Raw genomic sequence first — 16,406 nt, 5'->3', positions numbered from 1 at the left:
ATTTATCTGTAGTTACAGATTAGTCTTGAAGGTTTTTCAAGTATATAAATTGAATTTTCTTTAAATGTCTGTATCTCTCACTTTCTACTTATTTACAAGGTGTGTACCTTGGTACAAGGTAAACACCCAGTAAATGCTCTTTGCATAAATGCATAAATTCATCTTCTGTTGGTAAAAGTCAATATTATTTCTTTGTCTCTCTTCCATGTAACTCATGAATTTGATGACCATTTTTCTACCCACAGTATTCTCTTTACTGCACTTTTTACATCTTTGTTTCTTAAAGTATAGATCAGAGGGTTAAGGGTGGGTGTGACGATTGTGTAAAAGAAAGTAAGGAATTTTCCCTCGTCTTGGGATGTGCTATTCTGTGGCTTCATGTACATATAAATGATTGTTCCATAAAAAAGAGTTACTACTGTGAGGTGGGAACCACATGTATTAAGAACCTTACGCCACCTTGCCACTGACTTGATCCTCATGACAGCTTGAGTGATAACTGCATAGGAGATGAGAATTAGTGATAGAGGTACTAGAAGTAATATCACTCCAAGAGCAAAGACGATGGCCTCCATTACTTTTGAATAGACACAAGCCATCTTGAGCAAGGCTGGCATCTCACAGAAAAAATTATCGACCTCCCGGTGCCCACATCTTGGCAACTTCAAAGTCAGAGAGCAAAGAATGAAGGCACTACCGAGACCACCTAACCAGGCGGTGAGCACCATCTTTTGGCAAAGTTGAGGGTGCATTATTACTGTGTAGTGAAGAGGTTGACAGACAGCAGCATAGCGGTCATAGGCCATCACAGCCAAGAGAAGACATTCTGTGGCTCCCAAGTCAAGGGCAAAGAAGAATTGGAGCACACATCCTCCGTAGGTAATAGACTTTGTTGGACCCCATAGATTAACCAGCATCTGTGGGATGATGCTAGTTGCATAACAGAGGTCCAGAAAAGACAAATTGGATAGGAAGAAATACATGGGAGTATGGAGCTGGCTGTCTAGGTTAGATACAAGGATGATGGTTGTGTTTCCTACCAGAGTCACAATATAGAAGATGAAGACAATCCCAGAGATGATGTGTTCTAATTGTGGCCAATCAGAAAACCCCAGCAGGATGAAATCTGTCATGGAACTTCTATTGTTTGTGTCCATGGCTCTTTATGAAAGTCTAGGAGACAATACCATGGTAATAAAAAATAGTGTCTGCCTTAGGTAGAAATTAAACTCTCTCAAATTTGCCATGAGTATCCAAATTCACTTGTTGTGTGCTTTCTCCCATGAAGAACACTTCTTTTAACACCTCTATGTCAGTGCTCAAAGACTCTCTCTGTGTAATCATAACCACAGTGGTTCTGAAAATAATATGGTAGGGGTGCTTGGGTGGCTCACTTGGTTAGGTGTCTGACTTCAGGTCATGGTCTCACAGCTTGAGAATTCAAGCCCTGCATCAGACTCTGTGATGACAAGTCAGAGCTTGGAGCCTGATTCAGATTCTGTGTCTCCCTCTTTCTGCCCTTCTCCCACTCCTGTGCTATCTCTCTGTCTCTCTCTTTCTCAGAAATAAATGAACATTAAAAATTAAAAAAATATAAAAATAATATGGTAAACCCATTCACACCGAATTGCAAATCATTGAAAAGGCTTAATATGTCATTATACCTATGTTTCCATGTTTTCTGGGTGAGCAATAAATCCATAAATTTAATGATATAATTTAAGAGTGGAACATAGTTTGAGTTGTTCCTTCTTTAAATCATGATGTAAGCATTACTTGATCATGACAAACTTTTCCCTTATCAAAGGCGAGGAGTTTGAGGTAAAACATTAAATGAGCAATTTTATTGTGACAAACTCCACCATTTGGTAGTAGAGTCACTTTCCATAATCACTTGCATATGTCTGCATTCCAGGCATTATCTTCACCCTCACCACCAATCTCCTCCTAATGTTTCCCTCCTCTTCAACATTTCAGACACTGCTGTTCTTGTATCAATTTTGGGCTTTTTCACTATTTAGTCCTTTTTTTTTTTTTTGTGAATGTGTTTTTGTTGCCAAGAAAAAAAAATCCTTCTTTTTAACCATTATTCACATGTACAGTGGCCTTGTATTTCTTAGAATATCTTTAATTACTGCTATTATACCTCTTAAATAGACTTACGGATTTGTTGCAGAGTTAAAAATTGAACTAATTCCAGAAACATTTGGTTACTACATACACACATCAACAACCTGTGTTAGCTCCTACTCACCGGGCCATTCAGCAGGATTGGCAAGATAGGTAACTTGAACAAAAAGCAGTTCATTAAATAATCAGCAAGTTGTTTTTTCCCATGGAATTTACCAATATTATGAGTTGATCCTCTGGTTGCTTCAGAACTCTATAGGTAAAAATTCACCTCAATTCTGAAAGAATATAGAAAAGGGATAAAGTATACATGCATTTCACTCTTTGAAGACTTTATCATATCATTAAATAGCTGGAATGTTCAATGACTGAATTAGCCCACTAATTTATTTTAATTTTTAATTTTTGGTTTATAATCTTTTCTGTAGATAATTTCTGACTGTGAACTTCAGAACTAATGTTTTTATATTCATAGTGTGTTTGGAACCAAGGAAAAATAATCTTTATTTGCAGATATTAAAACAAAATAAGGAAATTATATACAGTATATCATTGTTACAAGCATTTTAGTTAGAACCTAAAAATGTTATAATCATGATGAAGGAGCTGTTATTACCAAGTGGTAAGAAATAGGAATATATTTTTTTCTCACGAGGAAATGGAAATTTAATTTAAATAATGAATGTGACATTTGTATATGGTAGGATATCACCTAAGTTGAGCATAAGGCTTAACTGCACAGAATGTAGACTCAGAGCTTAGTGTCAGTCAAATCCCAGCTTTAGTACTTGGAAGTAATGAATCCTTGGACAGTTAGGTAACGTGGTTTTTTTTTTTTAATTTTTTTAAAATTTATTTTTGAGACAGAGAGAGACAGAGAATGAGCAGGGGAGGGGCAGAGAGAGAGGGAGACACAGAATCTGAAGCAGGCTTCAGGCCTGTGCTGTCAGCACAGAATCCTACACAGGGCTTGAACTTACAGACTGTGAGATCATGACCTGAACTGAAGTCAGACGCTTAACCGACTGAGCCACACAGGCGCCCCAGTTATGTAATGTGTTTGTACACCAGCTTCTCTATATATTCAGCGAAAGTAATAATATTCAACCAAGGGAGGTTATTAGGACTAGTATTTGTGAAAAAAACTAGCAACTGTGCTTGGTTCATATATAATTCTAAAATTTTAACATTGTATTCACCTACTCACAAATTATTATTATTTTATTTTTTCTTTACTCTCTTCATTTTTCCCACTGGTAATTTTACCATGATGGTCTAGACCTAAAATGGAATGCTTAAAATTTTCTGTTTGCATAGTTTTTAAATGCACAGACACACATGTACACAAAAGTACCCACAAACAATGTACATACTAAACTGATAAACTCCTAGGTAGAAGAGGACAGGGGACTTAAGCTTCCCAAATGCCTTGATTACAAAATGCAGTCGGCTTTTCTTGACCACATCAGGTTGGGATAGTGTTGGAAATGAGAAGGCCATAGAATTTTAGAGTTGAAATAGACTCAGAAACCATTATCCGGTCTTTTGTTTTATGAAGGAGGTTTTCTACTGAATATTCACACAATTCCTGTTTTCATAGCTTCCTAACTGTCCTTTAACAAGGGCTCATACTTTCTCCTTATGTTGAGCTCAGAGATGCCTCTTTAACACCCAGGCACTGCCTGTTTTTATTTATTCTGGAAATAATATGGAATAGGTGAATTCAACATGGCTTCTTAAAAAACAGTTTTATTATAAAGTAAAACATAGATACAGAAAAAAGCAAAAACTCACTGAGTTAAGGTGAATATTCCTATAACCAACATGCAGGTCAAGAAATAGAACCTTTCCAAGAACCCCAGGAGCTTTTCTTTGTGTCTTGTCCCAATCATTACCCTTGCCTGTCCCCCAAAATATCCATTATCCTCATGTTTATAGTAATCACCTCCTTGTATTTTAATAGTGTGATTACCCAATCATGCATCCCTAGACAATATTATTTAGTTTGGCTCATTAGAATTTTTTATATGTTGTTTTTTATATATTTTTTTATAGATGGTTGTCAGCTGTTACACTGTATGAAGTTTAATTACCATGCTTTTCTGGTTGCTACCCATTGGACTCACCATGGTTTATTAAATGCCTTCAATTAGTTAGTTGAGAAGTGAACACAGTATTGCATATGTGCTATATCATTGAAGAAAGCAGTGAGCATCCATGATGCACACACAGTTTCCAAAACATATATTAAGTAGGTTTAGCAGGTGAAAAACATTATTGGTTCAGTTTAAGCTTTGGGTCACATAAGCCCAAGCTCTCCTTATTGAAAGCATCAAGCCAGAAATTACACCTTATGTAATTTAATGTAGTGAATCAAAATATAGGACTTTTCATTTGTGCTTGTAACCATTTTCCATATTGGTTTAATCCATGGTCTCAACTTTTAGCTCTTATTGTAATTTTAATTTAAAAGTCATTGTGATATTAAAAATGAGAGAGCACAAGTAGAAGAAACAGATGTTTAAAAAGAGGAGTGCTATGTTTTTACTGAAATACCTTTTCATTTTCCATGGTATGGATTTCAGTTTCTAATAGCATAGCATGAACTTACATTTAGTTTGTTCAGTAAAAGTTAAGACAAATGAAGCACACATATTTGAACATAATTTGAAGGTAATGATGTGGAGAGAAAACTAGAAATAAAATCGGAATGTATTTACATTTCAGGAGGGAAGGATTCACAGCTGTCATGTTCTTATGTAGCCCAAATATACCCTTGTTCCCATAATGATGAGCCTTCATTTCACAGGTAAACAGAAGGATTCTTGCTTGGAAGTTATTGAGTCCATGAAGTATGGTGAGCCACCGCTTTCTTGTATTAACTTTACAACCACATTTGAGTTTAAATGCAACAGCTGAGCGAAGATTCAGTGAAGTCTTATTTAATGTGGATGTTGGAGAAAAACTAGATGTGGGACTGGTGAAAAAGTTCATGAATCCGGTTTGTTAAATGTTTTTAATAGGATGTTTCTAGTCTTTTAGTGAGGACTCCTGTGAGACACGTTTGTAGGTGGATCTCTGCCCAGTTAAACAAGGAGCGCCCTTCTCTGGTATATGTGTGCTCTAAGAAGTGTTTATGTAGGACATGAAGGCTAGGATGTGTACATGGTGTAGACCATGGGGACTAGTGCCCACAGAGGTAATTAACAAATCTTGAAATATGGTCAAAGTCTTATCCAAATAGCTATTTTAAGAAAGGTTTCCTACAGACATTGGGTTTCATCTTGTATTTATTTTATTCTTTAGATTTCCTCCATGGAAATTAATTTCAGAGATAAATTTATTTATGTATTAAATTCACTATTGAAGATTTTTTTTTTTTTATTTATTTATTTATTTTTTAATATATGAAATTTACTGTCAAATTGGTTTCCATACAACACCCAGTGCTCATCCCAAAAGGTGCCCTCCTCAATACCCATCACCCACCCTGCCCTCCCTCCCACCCCCCATCAACCCTCAGTTTGTTCTCAGTTTTTAACAGTCTCTTATGCTTTGGCTCTCTCCCACTCTAACCTCTTTTTTTTTTTTTTTTTTTTTTTTTTTTTCTCCCTTCCCCTCCCCCATGGGTTTCTGTTACGTTTCTCAGGATCCACATAAGAGTGAAACCATATGGTATCTGTCTTTCTCTGTATGGCTTATTTCACTTAGCATCACACTCTCCAGTTCCATCCACGTTGCTACAAAAGGCCATATTTCATTCTTTCTCATTGCCACGTAGTATTCCATTGTGTATATAAACCACAATTTCTTTATCCATTCATCAGTTGATGGACATTTAGGCTCTTTCCATAATTTGGCTATTGTTGAGAGTGCTGCTATAAACATTGGGGTACAAGTGCCCCTATGCATCAGTACTCCTGTATCCCTTGGATAAATTCCTAGCAGTGCTATTGCTGGGTCATAGGGTAGGTCTATTTTTAATTTTTTGAGGAACCTCCACACTGCTTTCCAGAGCGGCTGCACCAATTTGCATTCCCACCAACAGTGCAAGAGGGTTCCCGTCTCTCCACATCCTCTCCAGCATCTATAGTCTCCTGATTTGTTCATTTTGGCCACTCTGACTGGCGTGAGGTGATATCTGAGTGTGGTTTTGATTTGTATTTCCCTGATAAGGAGCGATGTTGAATACTGGTTTTTTGTTTTTTTTTTTTTGTGCCAGTATCACACTGCCTTGATGATTACAGCTTTATAATACAGCTTGAAGTCTGGAATTGTTATGCCTTTAACTCTGGTTTTCTTTTTCAACATTACTTTGGCTACTTGGGTCTTTTCTGGTTCCATACAAATTTTAGATTTGCTTGTTCTAGCTCTGTGTAGGATGCTGGTGGTATTTTGATAAGGATTGGATTGAATGTGTAGATTGCTTTGGATAGTATTGACATTTTAATAGTATTTATTCTTCCAATCCATGAGTATGGATTGTTTTTCCACTTCTTTGTGTGTTCTTCAACTTCTTTCATAAACTTTCCATAGTTTTCAGAGTACATATCTTTGACCTCTTTGATAGGTTTAGTACTAGGTATTTTATGGGTTTTGGTGTAATTTTATTTTTATTTTTAAATTGTTTTTGCATGTATTTGTTCATTTCAAGAAAGAGATAGCAAGGGGGGGGCAGAGAGAGAATGAGAAGGAGAATCCAAAGCAGACTCTGCATTGTCAGCACAGAGCCTGATGCAGGACTTGAACCCACAAAATGCAAGACCATGACCTAAGCCAAAACCAAGTGTCAGACTCTTAACTGACTGAGCCACCCAGGAGCTCCTGATCTGGTGTAATTTTAAATGGGATCAATTCCTTTATTTCTCTTTCTGCTGCTTATCAAAATGGAACTGATTTGTCTATGTTGATTTTATATCCTGTGACTTTGCTGTATTCATGTATCCATTAGAGCAGGTTTTTGGTAGAGTCTTTCAGGTTTTCTAGGTGGAGTATCATGTGACCTGCAAAGAGTGAAAGTTTTACTTCTTCCTTGCTGATTTGGATGCCTTTCATTATTACTTTTGTTGTTGTTGTCTGATGGCTGAGGCTAAGATTTCCAGTAGTATGTTGAATAACAGTGGTGAGAGTGGATATCCTTAATGTGTTCCTGACCTGATGGGAAAAGATTTCAGATTTTCCCCATTGAGAATGACATTATCTGTGAGTCTTTCACACATGACCTTTATCATGTTGTGGTATATTCCTTCTATCCCTACTTTCTTGAGGGTTTTTTTTATCTAGAAAGGACTCTGTATTTTGTCAAATCTTTTTCTGCATCTATTGAGAGGATTGTGTAGTTCTTAACCTTTATTTATTAATGTGATACATCACATTGATTCATTGCAGATATTTAAACATTCCTGCATTCCAGGAATAAATCCCATTGATCATGGTGAATAATGCTTTTAATGTATTGTTGGTAATGATTTGCTAGTATCTTGTTGAGAATTTGTGAATTGATATTCATCAGGGATATTGGTCTGTAATTCTCCTTTTCAGTGGGTCTTTGTCTGGTTTTGGAATCAAAGTAATGCTGACCTTATAGAATGAGTTTGGAAGTTTTCAAATATTAATAAAATTGGTTAAAATCTAAAATGAAATAAGTTTTGAGATTAATATTGTGTAATCCTCATGTAACATACATAACAAAATATATTGCACTTTTCTATCCTTATACAAACAGAATATTACATATTTTCTCCATAAAATCACAGGAGACTCTAATGATTTACATTAATGGAACATGGCTTTGTATAGCAATAGTTTGTCTTTCACATATATTTGCAAAACGTGTTTGGCTGATCTTTAATATTACATCAAAGCCTCAATGAGTTCTAACTTTGGGGCCAGCATACTTGGTTTCAAATGCTGCCACCACTGCTCACATGGTGGTAGTGGATGAGTGACTTAAGTTCTCTGTACCCCGATTTCCTCATCTTGAGAAGTTGATAATTAGACTAGCCTTCCTTATAGGGTAGCAGTGAGGATTAAAAGGGTCAATATATGTAAAGTGTTTAAAATAGTCTAACTCCTATTAAGTGCACTAGAAGTGTTTGCTATCTTTATTAGGGAGGGCATGTAAGAACCAGTGTAGAATTGGAAGCCAGTGTATAAAGCCAAATGTACACAGAGTTCAAATATGAAAGGCAAGTGAGATAAATTTGGTTCATTGTAGAACTAAAACACTGCTAGAGTTTGGAGGGAATAAGGGAGATGCAAACCTAAGACTTGTAAATGAATGTGTATGACTCCTGCTAGACTCAGATGAGTTGACATGCAATACAGAAAACAGGCCACAGCATTAGCAGTGTGATTAGTTAGCAGGAAATGAAAATTCCTTCCTGACACAGGGATTTTAATGGGAAGCCAAGGAAAGTTGTAAATGGATGATGTTTGAAATAATAAACAAATGGTAGAGATAACTTTTTTGTTCAGTGTAAAAGGTTTGAGAGATTATTTGGATTATTTTTGATTTTTAAATTTTTTATTTAAATTCCAGTTAGTTAACATATAGTGTAATACTAGTTTCAAGTGCAGAGTGTAATGATTCAACACTTCTGTACAATACCAGGTGCTCATCACAAAAAGTGCCCTCCTTAATCTCCATCAACCATTTAACCCATTCCTCACCCACCTTTCCTCTGATAACCCTCAGTTTGTTATCTATAGTTAAGGGTCTGCTTCTTGGGTTACCTCTCTCTTTTTTCTCTCATTGCTTGTTCGTTTTTTTCTTAAATTTCACATATGTGTGAAATCATATGGTATTTGTGTTTCCATGATTGACTTACTTCGCTCAGCATAATACTCTAGCTCCATCCACATCATTGAAAATGGCAAGCTTTTATTCTTTTTATGGCTGAGTAATATTCCATTTTATCTATATATACCACATTTCCCCCCTCATATATATAGGGTTAGGGTAAGTTTTAGGGCTAAGTTTAAGGAAAGTGTTAGTGTTAACCCCAGAGTTATACTATGTGTCTGGTATCCTGTAGTTCAAAGACATCTCTAGGCATTAGGTTTAGGTTAGGATTTCAATTAGGGATTAGGAATTATGAGTTTGGGTTAGGGTTAGGGCTAGGTTTAGGGTTTAGTTAAGGTATGTGCCTGGCAACCTGTAGTTTAGAGACCTCTCCAGAGAATGAAATACCAGAGTTCTGTTGGCTTGAGAATAGACATGGCAGTTATCCTCTAAGCTGAGGGAAGGATTGGATTTAGGGCTCTAAATGCTCTTACATAGATTTTCTCAACTTTTGTTGGCATGAACTTGTAATTGAATCTTAAAGACAATCAGGAAGGCATAAATGGTGTAGGTTGGCTCTCAAAGAGTAAGTACCAGGTTAATAAGGAAAAGGTGAGTTTTAATGTATTCCAGCTTTTCTGTTTCATGGCTCCTGAATCTCCCTTACTTCTCGCCAGTTGTCTGGTAAATTTGGGCTTTACCGCCATGGGGAGCAGGGGAAAAATCAGGTGAATCAGCAGAATCCATTCCTTTCATTGACAATACAATTCAAAGCATCTTTTTCCGGTTGGTTGGTGATAACTTCTGTAGCGTCCCAGTAAAAGGGCAACATCATGTTCAAGGCATTTCTGTGAAGAGTCTTATCTTGTGAACATCACACCATTCTAACTGACAGTTACTTGAAGGGTATTAGTTGCAATTTTGGAATTTGTCTTCCCCATGGTCTCAGTCAAGGAATTAATGTCATATTATTCATTTTGTTTCCTTAAAGGCCCTATTTGCTCTGGGATAAGGGTTTCATACCCTGATACCTTAAATGCCCTAAAGCATTCCTGCATTCTGCTCAAAGCACATCTTCTGGACAAGCCCAGGCTTTCTTTTCTGTGATGATGATAACTACAGTTTGTTTTAGACTTTGCTTTCCATGGTTATATTTTGAACATTAGCACAGTTGGTATAGGAAGACAGTTAGGTTGATGTTCTCACATTGCATGACAGCTAGAGAGCTGGTTGGTTTGTAAATGGTAAAGCATAGACCACAAAGAGAACAATGGGGAGAGTGGACAAATACAGGAAGGTCAGTATGGAAAAGCTGAGAGAGCACTGCAGAAGATCTAGGTTTAGTTCAAAGTCACAGACATGAAAGGAATTAGGAGAATATCTGTTAGTGACACTGGGGTGAGAAGAAAGGGCTATGCCATCCATTTCCCCATAATGTCTGACTTCGAAGAATAGAGAGATATTTTATTCCACAATTCTAAAGCTGCCTTTGATAGGTCCCTTTTTTCCACTAAGAAGAAAATCAAGCCATAAATCTCTAAATTTCTCTTTTTTTGAATTATGGATAGTTTGCTCCTTATCTCTTATTCCTCTTCACTTCTAGGAGAATGCTGAACAATGACTGGTATAGCAGTTTAGGAAATGTTACACAACCGCTGCCTTCTTTTAATTAATGTAGTGAGGAATTCAGGCAGCTTTCTTTGTAATGCAAGACAGTTGTGCCTACCTCAGAGGAAACACCTACAGCATTTGAGTTAAAATATTTTGTGGTGTATTATCTTTCATTTTAGGGAAATAAAAAAGAAATACCTTGGAAAATTTCCCCCATTCCTTGTGAGGTTAATGACAGTTACATTATGAATAATATAAAATGGTGTACAGATATACTTGAGAATCAGTCTTAACAATCTTGGGCCACATTCACTGTTCCTATCTCTCCAGCTGTAACTTCACCAATTAGACATCCCTTGCATTTTTTTTCAAGTGCTAGGATTACAATATTTGCTAGTAAAAGTCTTCAAAAGACTGCATGCGGGCCTGTTCTGGCTGAATTGGTGATTGCTGTCTTCTGTCAGAGAGTGAGGGGAGACGTGGAGGGGCAAAGCTATCTGGGAACATGTAAATGTGGGTTACTACCTCTTTTAGCAGCAATTATAAAGTGTTAGTATTTTCTATGAAAGATTGGTAACACACAAGAGAAAATAAGCAAATGAAAACCAAACAATTAATGCACAGTGGAGTTTCTTAACTTTATTTTTCACAAAATAACAGCCACAAGGTAAACTAATGACTGGATTTTATGCAATATTCACATATCTTTTCCTATTAAAAATCAGTGAGTTTTCTATTCAGAAGCTCAATTTGAAATTATAGAAAACCTAATGTGGGATAATTATAAATTATAACTTTGAGTTCAAATGTCTTAGCTGCTGTTCTAGAGCATGTGAAATTTTTGTGGAAATTGTGTTTCCAGCTGTTGTCCATACCTCACAGGTTGGGATTCACACACATTCAGGACCAAGCACCACTGATTCCTGTCCAGTTTCCTACTCCAAACACCCTCCCTTTTTCTTTTGCTTCCTCTGAAATTTTCTTCAATTCTGTAATTTCATTTTGGTCTTTCAAAATTATTTGTAGTCTCATTTATGATCGGAAGCATTCCATCACCAAATCCCCCATGTTATTTCACTTCTCGATTAGGATTAAGACCTTTGGCTTAGCTCATAGTGTGAATGCTCATTTTTGGGTGTGTGTGTGTGTGCACACTGTGCCTTTGTTTATACTTCCAGTTGATGCTATTTCTTTTTTGTCAAAAAATAAGTTGCTAACATACATGAATGAATAAGAATATTTTGTTCTTCCTATAATCATAATGCAATTGAAATTTATTTTTTTCACCCAGTATTAACATTTTAAAGTTGTTACTGAGTTGTTTTTCATCTCATGGTAAGTTATCATTTATGTAGGATTATTAAGAGTAGAGATATTCCTTTCTCTGAAACCACAAAATTGGAAGTAGCCTGAAAATACTTAAAAGAGGAATAAATTGAAAGTTTTTTGTTAAAAAGGTAATTTTTCATGAAAATTGTCTTCTTGGCTATGGAACATAATCTTCAATCTTTGTTTATCCAATACTACCTTAGGGATTCATAAAATGAACTCATTCACTTGAGAAGTTATTGATCGTGTCCACAACAGGAAGAAACATCTGAATGAACATAAAAGCTATAAAAATGTTACTGAAACAAGAGCACTTTGGAAATGGCATACTTTTTCCCCAGTCTACTGGCCAGTGTTTAACAATGAGTAAGCAGCCTTTGAGTTTATGATTCTTTCTTCAGGTACTGGGAAACAGTGAATGATGATGGGAAATCATATAAGTTCTGAAGTCTCCTTTACTAGGTTTTTCTCATTGGCCTCATCTGGAAGTAATTCTCTTTGTGCTTATCTTGATGTTCTACTTGACGACATTGATAGGCAACCTCTTTATCATTGTCTTGTCATGCCTGGACGCCCATCTCCACACTTCCATGTACTTCTTCCTCTCAAACCTCTCTTTTCTGGATCTCTGCTACACACCAGCTCCATCCCTCAGTTGCTGGTCAACCTCTGGGGCCCAGAAAAGACCATCTCTTATGCTGGTTGCATGACTCAACTTTACTTTGTCCTTGCATTGGGAACCAGAGTGCGTCCTCCTGGTGTTCATGTCCTATGACCGTTATGCAGCTGTCTGTAGACACCTGCAATATGCCATGGTCATGAACGCTTGCTTCAGCCACCTGTTGGCTATGGCTTCCTGGGTCAGTGGCTTTATCGCCTCAGCACTTCATTCCTTCTTTACCTTCTGGGTCCCCCTCTGTGGACATCGCCAAGTGGACCATTTCTTCTGTGAAGTTCCAACACTGCTCTGATTATCGTGTGTTGATGCCCGTGCTAACGAGCTGACCCTCCTGATCATGAGCTCCATTTTCGTCCTGATACCACTCATCCTTATTCTCAGTTCATATGATGCCATTGCCCTGGCTGTGTTTAGAATGCAGTCATCAGTCAGACTTCAGAGAGTCTTTGGGACATGTTGAGCCCATTTTACGGTTGTGTCCCTCTTTTTCATTCCAATCATGCACATACATCTGCAGCCACCATCAGGAAGTTCTCAAGATTAAGGCAAGTTCATTGGCCTCTTTTATACTGTTGTCACACCTAGCCTCAACCCTCTAATCTACACTCTCAAAGACAAAGATGTAGAAGAACAGTAAGGAGACTAGCGGGATGGGAGTGGGAGATGTGATAGAACACGATTTTTATCCTGCAACTTTTGTTCAGTCTCGTCCATCTTGGATGGTGGTTTCCCTTTTCTTTGATACTTATTTTAAATTACAACCCAGCAAGCATAGACGAAAGTTCAGTCCTAACTTTGGAAACATTTTATTGACTAATTCTAAAATATTATCTAAAGGTAACTTTTTTGATTTGTAACACTTTAATCTTTAATAATTCCATATTTAGTGTCCATAGAAATTAGGGACTTTTTAAAAAGTTTATTTATTCAATTTGAGAGAGAAAGAGAGAAAGCACAAGTGGGGGAGGGACAGAAGGAGAGAGAGGGAGAGAGCGAATCCCTAGCAGGCTCCACAGAGCACTGAGACAAATGCAGGCTTGAATTCACCAAACGGAGAGATCATAACCTGAACTGAAATCAAGAGTTGGATGCTTACCTGACTGAACCACCCAGTCATCCCTAGGGGATGATTTTTAAAAATAATATGTTAAGGGGAGCCTGGGTGGCTCAGGTCAATTAGGCATTGAACTCTTGACTTTGGCTTAGGTCATGATCTCATGGTTCATGAGTTCAAGCCCTACATCTGGCTCTGCACTGCTTGGGATTCTCTCTTCCTGTCCATCCCTCACTGCCTCTCTCTTTTTCAAAATAAATAAATAAAAACTTTAAAAATAAATAAAACATAATAATATGCTAAATTATGGACTAAGTAATAATATCTACAAAAAGATGGAGCACTATGGTAAAGATATACATGTATTGAGTTTTTGGTCATTGACAGGCATTCAGTTTAGCAAAATGGTGACAAGATGTATGACAATTCTTTAGTTAAAGCATATTTTTTCAAGATACTATATTATAGTGTTTTATTCTATGGGTCTATATGCTTGTTGCATTGAACAATATAAAGATATATCTGTTCAAAATAGTTCATTTGTCCACCCATCCAATTATTCATCTACTCATTCATTTATTCATTTACTTTAATAGCTAAATATCTTCGAGATTTCAGAGGTTTTGCTAAAATATATGAATAAAACACTCTTTTTGCCTGAAGATAACTCATTTTCTGGTGGGAGAAATAACAACGTAAGATAAAAAAATAAAGTATCATTATATGACTTAATTTGTCACTGTGCACAGTGCTAATAAACTAGGGTAGCTTTTAAAAGTTTAAAACAAGGGGTGTCCAACTTCAGCTCAGATCATGAACTTACAGTTGTGGGTTTGAGCACCATGTTGGGCGTTCCACTCTCAGTGCAGAGCCCGCTTTGTATCCTCTGTCTCTGTCTCTGTCTCTGTCTCTGTCTCTCTCTCTTTCTCTGCCCCTTTCCTCCCCCTCTCTCTTTGTCAAAAATATTAAAATAAGTAAACAAACAAATAAATAAATGAAATTAATTTTTTTATGTTTATTAATTTTTGAAAGACAGAGAGAGACAGAGCACAAGCAGGGGTGGGGCAGAGAGAGAAGGGGACGCAGAATCTGAAGTAGGCTCCAGGCTCTGAGCTGTCAGCACAGAGCCTGATGTGGGGCTAGAACTCACGAACTGAGAGATCATGACCTGAGCCAAAGTTGGACGCTCAACTGACTGAGCCACCCAGGCACCCCTAAATAAATTAAATTTAAAAGAAAACAAGGAGTTTGGCCATAAATCTTGAAAAATAAATACCGATTTGTAATTCCTGTAGGAAGATGATACTATTCAGTAAAACCAAAGAAACCAATATGTATTTAATTTGTTTTGATTGGGCTTTATTAATAACATATTGAAGGTATGTTAAAACTTTTCTTTTAAACATCATTATTCTTTCTTTTAATGTTAAAAAGAAAATTGACCCATATCCTTTAATTTATGACTCTTAGTGGTAAATAATAATACTGATGAGTCATGGGTGGGAGAGACTCTCCAGTAATACAGCACAGGTGGACTTCTTTTCTTTTTCTACTTTTAAAAAAACCTTAAAAATGTGTGTGTGTGTGTGTGTGTGTGTGTGTGTATCAGAATCACTGATAGAAGGTAGAATCCCTGAACCCATCCACAACAAGGCTCATGCATGTAATAGAATTTTTATTAAATAATAATTTTAATATTAAGTCATGCGACAGAATCCCTTTGCATATCACACAAACTTTATAAAATATGAAAACATGGACTCCTCCTGCCTCCCTAGAAATATTACCATTTGGAATACCTCATGTAGTGCTCCAGCCTTTCTGTTATTAAAAACAAATATTTCAGTTACTTATTTTCAAAGACAGCATGAGAAGGGGAGAGGCAGAGAGAAAGACAGAGAGAGATAGAGAGAATCTCAAGCAGCTCCACAGTGTCAGTGCGGAGCCTGATGCGAGTTCATGAAACCACGAGATCATGACCTAGGCCAAAACCAGGAGTTGGACGCTCAACCCACTGAACCACACAGCCTCCCCCACTCCAGCCTTTCAACAGATAAATGGCTGTCTTTTTTCAGGTCTATTGAAGTATAATTTACATACAATAAAATCCATCCATTTAAATGTACAGTTCAATGAGTTTTGACAAATGTATAATTATGTAAATATCACACAATGAAGACATAGAACATTTCCATGACTCCCAAAAGAACACTGTGCTCTTTGCAATTAATTCTCTTCATCCATCTACAGCCTTAAGCAGTGATCAGTTTTCTTTCACTATAGTTTTGACTTTTTTTTTTAGAATGTCATATAAATGTAATGATACAGTGTGTAATCTTTGAGTTTGGCTTCTTTCACTTGGCATAATGTCTTTGAAATTTATGCATGTATCAGTAGCTCCTTCCTTTTAAGTGATGGCTAGAATTCCATTGTATGAATAATGTACACTATATCCACTATATCTGATAATAGTCTTTTGGGAGTATTTACTTTTTGGTTAATATGAGTAATACTATTATGAAAACTAGTAGACAAGTGTTTGTGTGTGCATGTAATTTTCATTTAACTTGGGTAAATGCGTAGTAGTGGAATTGATGGATCATGTCCTTAGTATATGTTCACATTTATTAGAAACTGTCAGAATGTTTCACAGTGTCTGTACCATGATCACTGCAAAGAGCAGTACATGTGAGTTCCAGCTGCCTACATTATCTGTAACACTTCGTATTGTCAACCTTTATTCTGTTAGCTTTCCTAGTAGGTTTATAGTTGTATCTCATTGTGGGTTTTTTAAAATTAAGGTATAATGAACATACAGT

The 16,406-nt window shown here is 36.6% G+C and overlaps 1 protein-coding gene and 1 pseudogene across 1 annotated transcript; one reads left to right on the top strand and one right to left on the bottom strand.

Moving 5' to 3' along the window:
* Positions 1-212: 212 nt before the first annotated feature.
* LOC131515533 (olfactory receptor 2W1-like) lies at positions 213-1,157 on the bottom strand. Its single transcript, XM_058736237.1, has one exon. The coding sequence runs from the start codon at positions 1,155-1,157 to the stop codon at positions 213-215; it is 945 nt and encodes a 314-aa protein (XP_058592220.1).
* Positions 1,158-12,272: 11,115 nt separating this feature from the next.
* Positions 12,273-13,289, top strand: LOC131515532 (olfactory receptor 2J3-like; annotated as a pseudogene).
* Positions 13,290-16,406: the final 3,117 nt, after the last annotated feature.

The sequence above is a fragment of the Neofelis nebulosa genome, chromosome 6 (assembly GCF_028018385.1).
Source record: "Neofelis nebulosa isolate mNeoNeb1 chromosome 6, mNeoNeb1.pri, whole genome shotgun sequence".
Classification (NCBI taxonomy): domain Eukaryota; kingdom Metazoa; phylum Chordata; class Mammalia; order Carnivora; family Felidae; genus Neofelis; species Neofelis nebulosa.
This window is presented reverse-complemented; position numbering and strand designations above follow the sequence as displayed.

What these genes read in the sequence shown, in the direction of transcription:
- LOC131515533 (XM_058736237.1), bottom strand. Translation starts at nt 1,157, where the DNA reads ATGGACACAAACAATAGAAGTTCCATGACAGATTTCATCCTGCTGGGG.